General features: G+C 40.6%; 1 protein-coding gene across 1 annotated transcript; it reads right to left on the bottom strand.

Annotated features, from left to right (window-relative positions):
* LOC138944650 (uncharacterized) lies at nt 1-726 on the bottom strand. The gene has a single exon (XM_070315466.1). The coding sequence runs from the start codon at nt 724-726 to the stop codon at nt 1-3; it is 726 nt and encodes a 241-aa protein (XP_070171567.1).
* Nucleotides 727-13,366: the final 12,640 nt, after the last annotated feature.

Genomic DNA, 13,366 nt, shown 5'->3' with positions numbered 1-13,366 from the left:
TCACCGATCGCATATATGCGATTTATTTCGCCTACCGCTCAGTTGCGAGCCGACGAGTCGCGACAGATTCTTGATCCACGCGAAATGCGCCGCGTTATCTCGTTGCGTCGTATCGTCAAGATACAGCAGATTAACGTGTCTGTCCTTTTTATCGCCAGTGAGACGCAGAGGAACGACGCGGCAGCCGCCTGTCCCCTCCTTTTTATCCCGAACGGTGTACACATTGATAGATATGCTATTAATACGCTCGAATCTAGTAATTCTGTTCAAACTCATAGGAAACTCAACGCCCTCCAGATTCAACACCGTCGAGTAGTGAGGATACCGCGAGCTTCTCTCCGTATTTTTCTCGACTGGATATAGAGCGGCGACTACCGCCCACGCGAAACACGCGTTATCCGTAGATCGCACATTAACCACCGCTTTCTTCAACATAATCTCTCGCGGTATCTCGATGCGACATCCGGCGCGCATAGTATTGTACCTGTTCACATTCACCGTTAAATTGAGTATTCGCGATAACGCCCATCCGCTATCGCGCTCCTGAAATTCCTCCAACGAGGCTAGAGTAGCGTCGACCACTCGCTTCCCGTACCACTCTCGCAGGTCGGAAGGAGGTAGAAACGGATAATTCTTCGTGGCGATAGTTTTAATACCGATCTTGTCGCCCGAGACGAACTCGCCGATGAACGCGGTATTGACCTTAACACTGTCATATCCATCCATAACATCGCGTATTCGATCGAGCACGGTATCTCTAGCGTCCTCGAGAAATCGCAGAGGTTCGATATAATCGAAATTAATAACCGCGACAGTTAAAACGCGTCTAGAGAAAGCCGTCTCGATCTCGGATCACGAGAATCCCTCGCGTCTCTCTACGCCGCCTCCCACGCGTTTGAAACGTCGACGCAGATCGTCTCTCGCGCCCGTCAATCGAACGATTCGAGCGATAAGAGAATTGATCGCTCCAGTCGATCTCCTCGATCTCGCCTCGACATCTCTCCCGCAGAGACTCGAGACGCTCGTCGCACCGTCGCACCGTCGCGCCCACGCGCGATACGCATCCTCCGTCGCGACGTCCCGCGCGCTATCGAGAAGATTGCGCGCCTCCATCGTTTCTCGATTCATCACTCGTCGTTTAACGAACGCCAAGATTTTTTGCAGATAAACCACGTCTCTTCCTCGTCGTAATTCTCGATGTAGAACAAAACTCTCGTCGCGCAGCCGCCGCACCAATTATTCGACACGTCGAAAACCTCGTCGACGAGATCGCAAGCGGGCACTATCTCGCTATATACCGTTTTTGTCACGTGCGTCGATACGCTTCTCACGAAACTCGAGCTACGCGCGCAATACGCGCAATATCTCTCGTCCTCCTCGAAATAATTTCCGTTCTTGAATCGGCAACCGAACTTAAAAAAGCAATGTACGACGTGATTCACCTCCCACGAAAATTTCGGAACTCCGTATCGCCGTTTCCAATTGCGATAGAGCAAATAGCCGTCGGCTCCGACATTCGCGAAGGGCTCGTTAAATCGCGTCTCGCTCGCCTTTCGCACGAACTCTTCCGCGAAGCCGATCTTTTCTCTACAGTACAAACAGTCCTCTATGTAACGTTCGCGCAGTTCCTTTTTCAAACAATTCGGTATCTCCAAATTCCGTATAACCTCGATACTTCTGATTCGAACATTCACCGCTCTTCCGGCTAATCTCGTTAAAGCGCTCGGCGCGCGCTTCATCGCGCCGCGAAATATTCTCGAACGTACTAATACCTCGAGACCGCCGCGGCGTTCTTTTATAACGGGGAAAAATAGCGAGGACGCGCCCCGATTAACCGAGCTGGATACTCGCTCTTGGACGCGTCTCGCCACCGGACGCGCGTCGTCGCCGGAAAACGGAAAAAAACGCCCCGAAACGCGATAAGTGCGCTCGTATCGCCGCTAACGCGTGCCGCGAGAAAAGGAGAGCGACGAGGAACGCCCCTCTATCCGCTTGACCGCCCTCCGACGATCCCCCGTCTCTCTCGACGCCGGGCGCCCGGCGTCCGCTCGCGGATCGCGCGCTAGAAGCGTCGCGCGCGTCCCTAAAGAATCGCGATAGCGGATCGCGCGCTAGAAGCGGCGCGCGTCTCTAAAGAACGAGTCGCGTCAAGGTCGAATTGGGGAGGAAGCGCGACCCCTCCGATCGACCCGAGCGCCATCTCTCGAGCACTCTCGGCGACTCGTACCCTGCTTCCCCTCTCGCGCTACGTACCCCCCCCCCCCCCCGCGCGCCAACAAACTGCTCCGACACATATCTCTGTCTCTCTCTCTCAAATGGTACCTCTCTCTCGCACTCATCGCAAAAGTGAGCTGGAAGCATCCTTACTATCCTACTTACGTACCGATCGCAAATATGTATTTAACCATTATGTTTGCTCAATTGCGAGCTCACGAGTCTGGATAGATTCTTGATCCATGCGAAGTGTCCAACGTTGTTGTCTTCAATGTACAACAGGTTGACGTGTTTGTCTCTTTTTAACTCGCTCAGACGTTTTGGGACAATGATCTTTTTTTCGATACTATGTACATTGATTGAGATATTGTTAAGAAAGTCGAATTATTTAATTTGATTCACAGTCACTAGAAACTCAATGTCCTGGAGATTCAATACTGTTGTATAATAAGGATACGAAGATACTCAATAAACATAACTTTCAACTGGATGTAGAGCGGCGACTACAGACCACGCAAAATACGCATTGTCATTAGACTGCACGTTGATCACCGCTCTCTTTATTATTATCGCCCGCGGTAATTTTATATGACATTCCGCGCGCATTGGATTATATTTAATTATATTAAGTGTACAACTTTGCTTCCGCCGTTTTTTTTTTGAAATTCGAGGCTTTATTGTAAAAAACTGGTTATACGTTTATGATTTAAAGTATTGTCTATCGCTGGCCACTACTTTCTCCCATCTTTCGGGCAGCGTATGAATCCCGCGTTGAAAAAACTGGTCATCTTTTGAAGCGATCCACGAATCGATCCAATTTCTTACTTCTTCATAAGACCGGAAATGCTGGTCAACCAGGCCGTGTGCCATTGATCGAAACAAGTGATAGTCAGAGGGAGCAACGTCTGGAGAAGATGGCGGGTGGGGTAGGACTTCCCATTTCAACGTTTCCAAGTATGTCTTGACCACTTTCGTAACATGGGGTCGAGCATTGTCATGCTGCAAAATCACTTTATCGTGTTTCTCGTTGTATTGCGGCCGTTTGTCTTTTAATGCTCGGCTCAAACGCATTAATTGCGTTCGATAACGATCGCTTGTGATTGTTTCAGTCGGTTTTAACAGCTCATAATACACTACGCCGAGCTGGTCCCACCAAATACAGAGCATGATCTTGGATCCGTGAATATTCGGTTTGGCCGTCGACGTGGAAGCATGGATATCCCCATGATTTTCTGCGCTTGGGGTTATCATAATGAACCCATTTTTCGTCCCCAGTCACAATGCGATGCAGAAATCTTTTCTGTCTGCTTTTCAAGCAACTGTTCACAAGCAAACAAACGCCGTTCAACATCTCTCGGTTTCAACTCGTACGGCACCAATTTCCTTGCTTCTGAATCATTCCCATGTTTTTAAGGCGTTTTGAAATTGCTTGTTGAGTCACTCCCAATGATCGTGCCAATTCTTTTTGACTTTGACTCGAGTCTTCATTAAGTAATGCCTCCAATTCTGCATCTTCGAAAACCTTCTCTCTTCCACCGCTTTGCCGGTCTTCGACATGAAACTCACCGTTCTTGAAGCGTTGAAACTACTCTCGACACGTTCTTTCACTAATAGCGGCTTCACCATAAGTATTTGAAAGCATTCGATGAGCCTCAGCCACAGATTTCTTCATATTGAAGCAGAAAATTAAAACCTCCCGCAAATGACGAGAATTTGGCTCGTAAACTGACATTTTCAATCGAGAATAATTTTATGATGCAGACACAAATCGACTAATGTTTTTATAGGGTTATGTTGACAGATGCCTAAGTTTATTGCATGACGTCTATGATCTATTTATTTCCACCACTACTTACCGCTAAAGCCATCTATAGGAAAACGACGGAAGCAAAGTTGTACACCTAATATTTACAATTAAATCGAGTATTCGCGACAATGCCCACCCGCTATCGCGTTCCTGAAATTCTTCGAGCGATGCTAGTGAGGGTTCGACGACGCGCCGCTCGTACCATTCGAGTAAATCGGATGTGCGAAAAAGTTCTTAATTTTTCGTATTGATACTTTTATTCGCGCGTTGATCACCTGTCACAAATTTGCCATTGAACACTATATTAATTTTCACATTAAAATGTTTTTTCATCATATTTTGCACGTGTTCAAGCACAATGTCTTTAGCATCCTCGAAAAATTGACAAGGCTCGATGTGATTATGATTTATAACCAGTCAATATGCAAACGCCGTATCGATCTCTCGCCAAATAAATCCGTGTTGTCGTACTGCATCCTGCACCCACATGTACAAAACGCTTGCGTAACGAGTTCTTCAATCCCTCGAGTCGCGCGATTCGGGCAATCAGCGATTGTCGAATCCCGATCGATAATCGTAGACGTTTGATTCGACTTTGGCCTTCCAACGATTCGTTGCTCCCACGCAACGTACTCCTCTATCGAATTCATTTTTGCAACTTGCTTGCGCAAATATCATTCGGCATTGTTTTCCACCATATTTCCAAATTTATGCCAAAAATTTTGCTAACAAGATGCGCTTATTAATAGCTCTTGTCTCGGAATTTTTGGCGAAAATACTAACTGGGTGTGCCTCTTTACCATGATTTTATATTCTATCTTGATGTCTCTTTCCATCATGTGTATCCATCTAAATCCTTATTTTGCGGTTTGTCACGTACATTTTGACTAATGTCGATTATTGCATTTTTGTCGATTATTGCATTTTTGTCGTCTAGAGATGTCAAATTCCAGATGCATCGCAAAAATTTTAAATTACATGCTGCTGTCTAAGTTTGTTAGTGCAATTTAACCTTGCTAATTATTCTCATATTTCACGATTTTGTCATATTTTGACACGTGCGTTTGGATTCTGATATCTAAGGGTGATGTCATCGCGAAGCAGCTGCATATCGGCGCTTGAAAATTTTATATTACATTACATTTTGTGTTTGGCTACATCACACCTGGTGATCATGTCATCTCATCTCAGATGCATCGCAAAAGTTTTAAATTACTAGTATATTAGCACAATTTAATCTTGATAATTATTCTTTTATTATAATTATTCTTTTATTATTCTTATTTCACGAATTTATCATGTTTTGACACGCGCGTTTGGATTCTGATATCTGAGGATGATATCATCGCGAAGCAGCCGCACATTAACGCTTGAAAATTTTATATTACATGGTATTTATGTGCATTTGGTTAAATCTCCATCTGGGAATGATATCATCGCGAAGCAGCCGTACAACGGCGCTTGAATATAAAGAATATCGTGTCAACAATAATCCCCATTACATTGCCATTTTGCAACGTTAATACATATTTTAAATATGTTTAATACGTTCAGTATTGCATCGACCACTTGTGTGAAAGGTTCATATAAAAACGTATCCCATTGAAAGAAGCCGCATGAATTATTACGTTCCGATTCAAGATGCTGATGAAACTTCACCGTGTAAGAATAAGAAATGTAACAAGTAAACTTTAATTAACTTAAAAAATTTTATACTTTTTAAATATTTTTATAAATAATATTTTATTATTCCCTAGCATTTCATCCGAACATCATCGTGCAGTTCGTATACTTGGAAGACAATTCGCCTTAACCCCGACGTCATATAAATATTTGGACATTGGAATAAACGTTGGGGCTGTATCCTGTATGGAATTGGTTCTCGGTGACAATCGAGGCAATCAAATAATATTTGTCTGTAATAAGGCCTTTTGAAATATGGAAATCGTTGATACAGAAACGTGCGGATATTGAACGGCTTCTACAATCGACTGAAACCCTATTGCGGATTCGATATTTGACATTCGAAATGGTTAAAATGCCTGATTCGAATATTATAAAAATAGGATTATCCAATAATTCTTTATATATAAAGCCACCAACTCAATTATATTTATTCGATTTAAAAAAATGTATAGGTCATATGTATTACTGGCTATGCGAAAATACGCATATTGTAAATGAAAAATTCAAACAATTGTACAACGTAATAATATCGCGAATGTATCCAATGCTGCAAAAGCGATGCATGAAAGTGATGTTTAACGGCGAATCACTCATAGATTGCGAATTATTGACATGTGTTGTAAATTATATTCTTTACGATGCTTGTAATAAATAAGTTATTTTACTATTTATCTGTGAATTCAATTATTTACCCCATCCTTTACGTATAAATAAAAACGGCGTAATAGATATGCACAGTTTGCAAAATTTAAATTTTTTTATTGACACACTCTGCTAAAAGTGTAGAAAAATGATGAGGTAGATAAGAATAGCTACTCTTTTCCCACACATTGCGGACGACTCGCGCTATCTCTCTCGCATCTAACGGCGGACGCGTGCGTTCTCTCTTCCCCGCGGACCTCTCGTTTACCGAATTCGCCGCGGTTCCCTTCTCCCCTCTCCGCGGACCCCTCGCCAACTGATTTCGCCGCGGTTCCCTTCTCCCCTCTCCGCGGACCCCTCGCCTACCGGTTTCGCCGTGGTCCCCCCGCGTGACGTCACAACCCATCGCAGGTTTCCCCTCGCCCCTCACCACAACTCAAAGGATCATGGCTTAGAACTCTCCTAGCATCACTACTGTCGTATACGCCGACTTGGAGTGTGTTTTGGAGAAGACAGAAGAAGAAAAAAATTACCAACATCATAAAGTATTTAGTATTGCATATTATGTACATTGCTTGTACGATGATTCGTTCTCGTCCGCGTATCGTTCTCGTCGCAGTATCAATTACTTGTCATGGTTCGTCGAAGAAATTAAAAATTTAGCACTACATGTAAAGACTGTTTTATCAGCTACTGTCCCCATGGTAAATTTAACACCCGACGAATGGGACAAATTTCACAACGCGACACAATATCACATTTGCAAGAAACCATTCGTACAAGATGATACACGCGTACGCGATCATTGCCATTTGACTGGGAGGTATAGAGGTCCTGCGCATTCAAACTGTAAACTAAATTATAAAGATTTTTTTTGCATTCCTATAAATTTCTATAATTCATCCGGTTACGACGCACATTTTATTATCAAGGAAATAGCTACAGCGTTCGAAAAAGAAATTGAAATATTTTCAATAACAAAGAAAAAATATATATCATTGACGAAAAATGTTAAACTTGCCGAAGAGAAATCAAAAAATCATATTAAATTGCCTTTTATCGATTTGTATAAATTTCTCACAGCTAGTCTCGATAAATTGGCATCATTCTTGAGCCAATTAGAGACAAACTCAAAATTTTAAAATCTGAATTTCTAAATTAATCGAATAACAATTTCAATTTATTAACATGGAAGGGCGTCTTTCCGTACGAATATATTGAGTGCGCGAATCATTTTACAGTTTCTTGACCGGTGACACAATATTCGAGAGCGATTACGCGCACGCCGAGAACGTGTGAGAACGGTTCTCCATTCGAACGCTGGGCGAATATAGCGACTTGTATCTCAAAATTGATGTCTTGTTATTAGCAGACATTTTTGAAAATTTCCGCGAGAGTTGTATTAAAAGTTATGAACTCAACCCCGCGTATTACTACACTCTTCCCGGATACACGTGGGACGCCATGTTGAAGCATACGAATATTACATTCGAATTGCTTACGGATATCGACATGGTTATGTTTATCGAACGCGGAATACGCGGCGGTTTGAGTCAATGTTCCAAGAAATACGCACAGGCTAATAACAAGTATATGCAATCGTACAATCAATCGAAACCTTCATCGTATTTCATGTACTTTGATGTAAATAATTTATACGGATGGACAATGTGTCAATCTTTGCCCCATGCAGATTTTTGATGGGTTGACGATGTATCCGATTTTGATACATCAACGATCGCGCTCGATTCGCCTATAGGCTACATCCTTGAAACGATCTCAAGTATTCGCAACATGTTCACGATGCGCACACCGACCTACCGTTTTGCCCGACACGCGACAAGTCACTTGGTAAGCGGCAGGATAAACTGTTCGCAACCTTATATGATAAGGAGCGTTACATAATACATTACTGCAACCTGCAGCAATGCACGCCGCACGGACTTCGCGTTACAAAAATACATCGAATATTACAATTTTCACAATTTCCATGACTTTGCAGTTATATGGAACTCAATACACAATTCCAAACTGTCGCAAAAAATGATTTTGAAAAAAATTTATATAAATTAATAAATAATGTAGTATTTGGCAAACCGATGGAAAATGTGTGCAATCACGTTAATATTAACTTTATGACACTTTGGGATAGAAGATATAGCGCAGAGGCAATGATCGCATTACCAAAAGCGCAATCTCGAAGCTAAATTTAATAAACCAATCTACGTAGGTATGTGTATACTCGACATATCCAAGACATGTTTGTACGAGTTTTACCACGATTATATGATACCTATGTATCGAGAGAAATCTAAAGTCGTGTATATCGAGACCTATAATCTCATATATCACATAGAGTGGAGATGTATACGAGAATATAAAGCGCAACGTCGATAGATTCGATACCAGCGATTATGCAGTGGACAATGTATATGGTATAACGCTCGCGAATAAAAAGATATCAGGTTTAATGAAGGATGAAAATAATGCCGCTATTATGACCGAATTCGTCGGACTTAGGGCAAAAACGCGTTGCGAGTAGATAGTAAGAAGGTTACGAAAAAAGTAAAAGGCGTCAAGAGTAACGTCGTCACGAGAACGATAACATTCGACGATTACACGCGGTGTTTGAACGAAGAGATAGAAATGACGCGTCAGCAGCCCTGTATAAGATCTAAATTACACGAAGTATTCTACTATTCGCGAGGCAAAAACTGCTCTAAGTCCGTACGATGAGAAGCGGTATATTGTATCCGAAACAACCGACACGCTACCATAGGGACATTACAAAATACCGTTGTAAATAAAAACCATGTATATTTATTGTAAACAAAAATTATGTATATTTATTGTAAACAAAAATTATGTATATTTTTTGTAAATTAAAATTATATGTATATTTATTGTAAATTAAAATTATACGTACATTTATTGTAAATTAAAATTATATTTATATTTTATAAAATGTACAATTTTGTTTATATTTGTTTATATAATATATTATTTTTATGTATCCAAGAATTGTGTGTAGCATCAAATCCCAGCCATTTCACATAAACCTCATCACCCTTTTTGAGTATCACTTTTTCCACGAGATGTACGCCGGAATTATCAATGTAACTCGTATTCATAAAATTCGCTGGCGACGGGATTTCCGTGCGAATCTTCCAGTACAGAGCTCACGGGATTAGTTTTCTGCACTTTAACGATCTTAAACACTTCGATTGCCCAATTTGGCGTGCTACCTTTGTCAAAGATGGTGAAGATCTTGAATTTACTCACGCGTATCGGATCGCCTACTTTGAATCTTGCCGGTGCCGCAATCTTTATGTTGCTGTATACCGTATTTAAAAGCTTATCGACAATCGCGGGTAACATCGATAAGTCTCATACCAATAGTGCTATGTTTTCGCGCATTGTACTCTCCAACGAGCCGGGACAACGCGTCGATCTACTTGTAATTTCCATTAAACGTAAACATTTTCCACATATTGCTATTTAACGTTCGGTTCCATGTCAAAAATTTTATCATCATTCCTTCGTTGCAAAATTTAATACCGTATACATAATCCATATTCTTATCTTTATCTTGACTCAAAATAGCTCCCACATATTTTTGTCTTGAAGATCCAAGTGTGCGCGCAATGTACTTTGATCTTCGGACGTTTGTAGATGTTGAATCGACGTCACAAGCGTTTCAGGCGTGGTTCCTAAAATTTAATCCACAGATAGAGATCGTCTTTCGTGCAATATTTGACTTGGCTGTACGTTATTTATCGGAGTAGAAATAACCGCATTCGATAATTGTTCCATTCGCTTACGTTTTAATTGATTTGGAGTAGAAGTTATTAGCGAATCGTTTAATGATATATTTGGCCGTGTTTGCTTTGTTCCATATTTTAACTCTTTCTTCAAATGCTTGTCTTCAAGCATATTCAATGGTTCGATTCGTTTCATTCGCTTACGTTTTGATTGATTTGATTTTTGATCATTTAATGATATATTTGATCGTGTTCGCTTTGTTCCATACTCTTACTATTTTTTTACATGCTTGTCTTTGAGCATACTCCATGGTTCGGTTTTTGCTTCATTAGATTCCACATTGATTGTATTTGCAACAAGTTATTTTAGAGGTTCGATAATTGGTTTAAAGTGCCTCTCCAATGAGACATCTTCATCCATTTGACCAGTTTTTAAAAAACGATATTTTTTGCGGATTGGTTCGCTCGTTTCTGCAATCTCTCTCGCAATCTTCTCACAATCGTCACTGTCAATCGTCGTCGTCATGTTGCGCTCAGAAGAAAATTTTTAGTCATTGCTCGATCGATGTATAGCGACCAACCATTTTACGTTGTTGCAAAATTGTTAAATCCTTTTTTATATCGTCCATTAGTCTGTAAACTGTCTTTATCAATCACTACAAATCCATACTTGTGTTGCCAACATTTCTGACAAAATGAGCGAAAATCGTCGTAAGACATGTCAGTATTTACATGATCGTTGTATACATGTTTGAAGTTCGTACCATCTTGTTTAAATAAAATTAGTAAATTTGCATTGTCCGGTATGAGATGCTTGGGTAATTTGGCATACGTTTGATAAAGATAGAAACAATCAACGCTCGAGTGTCGACCCATTGCAAAGTATTCTCTTATCGTATCTTGCTTATCGCACTCTACATCCTCAAAGATAAAAATTCGGGAGCGCCTTGCTCGGTGGAATAACGTCACTATTATTAGAGAATTTAAAATAATCAATTTCGTCGATCGGTAATAGTAAATTTTCCAAGTATCGATATTTCGTTTGTTGAACCGATTTCGACTATATATACACATTCTCGAAACGTACACCGTGTGAACTTTCTATCAAACGTTTTAACACGTTAGTCTTATCGCAATTCGAAGGACCGGAAATGATACCGCGTATAGTAATCGGTAGCATGTTTCCATGCTTGCGTATTTCTTTCTCGGACATTACTCGTGTTTTATCGGCAAAATTTGTCACGTTGATTATCATCGCTTGTCGCACGAACCGCATGTTTGCTCTCGCAAATCTCAAATCAAATTTTTGGAAAATGAGTCATCGGGGCCCTATCTATAGAGGTGCACCGAATCGAAACCGCTCAGTCTCGAAAATGTTTCTTCTTCTATCAATTAACAGCGATATTTTCGAGCTTACCACCGAGCAGTTACAGATTATTCCCAAGATTGTTTTACTGCGAGACTTTGACAGTGACATGGAACAATTGTGAGACAAGCTTCTCGAACATATAAAAGCTGACTCAGAGGTTTGATAATATCGTCGATGCATGTGACATTATAATATGTAGTGGCAGCAAACACATATCGACGGTTCAACACTGTTAATAAAAGATTGTGGTAAATGCCAGCGAAAATTATAAGAGGTAGTGGTTTGTTAAATTGTGCGATAAACGTACTTCCTATCGAATTACATGTTCCAGGCTATCAGTTTTGCGGATCAAGAATTTATTTAAAAACACGATTGGATAGAAGCGATCAAGATATCAATCCATTAGATGCCGCGTGTCGCGAATACGACATAGCTTATTCCCGAAGCAACGATCTCTGTCAACGATACGTTGCTGATAATATACTCGCCACGAAAACACGAACACCTATTACCGCGAGAGATTCAACTCTTGGCGAAAGAGCAGCCGCTACAACTGTTTGGGCGGCTATAAAAGCAAAAACATAACTTGATATGGAGATGAAAACAAAAAAGTCATCGATTAAAACAAAAAAAATCATCGATAAAGAGAAAGATTGTGAAAAACCAAATACTTCCTATAGCGAAGCGCGATGGTATCTCACCAATTTTACGATTATTGAGTGTTCTCGGTTCGTTGGTTGGCGGAGCACCGGGATTCACGAAGGCGGTAAACGATATTAAGGTGGCGTAACGTCAGCTCGAAGAAATGGAACGTCATGAAAGGTCATGGACTTTATCTCGCAGCATACAAGTGTGGACGAGGATTCTCAACAGCGGGTAAGAAAAAAAATCTCAAAATAACGATAGAAATGCTTGCCGGTGTAATAACCAATGTACGATTGGAACAACTTGCAAGACGTATGCGTATATCATTTTTGAAAGGCGTTTTCATGTGCAATAATTTATCAATAAACAACGTAGGACAAAATGAGAGCAGTATCGTCTATTTGGATGACGACGATGGTTCTAGTACTCATTGGGTAGCATATGAAAAAAAAGAGTTCGTATAATATATTTCGATAGTTTTGGAAATCTTCGACAGCCCAAGGAATTAGTGCGATATTTTGGACAGAATGTTGCACATATCATATAGAATACAGTCACATGTCATATCAAAATTATAATCAAAGTATATAATATTTGTGGAAAATTGTGTCTACGATTTCTTCAAACAATTGATGATCGATATTAATTTAAATCCTGACAATTCACCGTCGCGACTCAGTATTCGTTCGACAGTTATCCAGCATGTCACACTTACGTTGACTGGGAAGAGTAGCATTCTTGCTGTAAGCTACTTTCCGGCTATTGATTTAAACGATAACGATTACGAGTTTGGTTTAATGTATTTTGAAACTTATCATACGATATCGTACGTGAATTCTTAGAATAATAAATTTTATTTTGATAACGACGACAAAATATACGATTCTCGAGGGATCGTACAATTTACACGCTATAAACGAATATCTCCGACGTGCAATTTTACGACATCGACACGTAGTTGATTCCAACAATATTATTGATGACGAAGATGATATCGAAGAACACGATGAATATCCAATAATGCTTTGCGCTAATCATAATACGCTAAAGAGTGAAATCAAATGTGTCTATAGAATAAATTTTATACATCAGACAACATTGGATCGTTGGGATTCTCATCGAATCGTATATTACAGTCTCGGAAATGTCACGAATCGGATGTATTGGATAAATATTATTAGCGTAAATATTATTCGTATAGAATGCAGCGTAACCACTGGCGCGTACAGCAATGGCAAGCGC

Source organism: Polyergus mexicanus, unplaced genomic scaffold (genome assembly GCF_030449975.1).
Source record: "Polyergus mexicanus isolate NDT 795.1 unplaced genomic scaffold, iyPolMexi1.0 SCAF_2, whole genome shotgun sequence".
In the NCBI taxonomy this organism is placed as follows: Eukaryota; Metazoa; Arthropoda; class Insecta; order Hymenoptera; family Formicidae; genus Polyergus; species Polyergus mexicanus.
The sequence above is the reverse complement of the archived record's forward strand: the minus strand, read 5'-3'. Positions and strand labels throughout refer to the sequence as shown.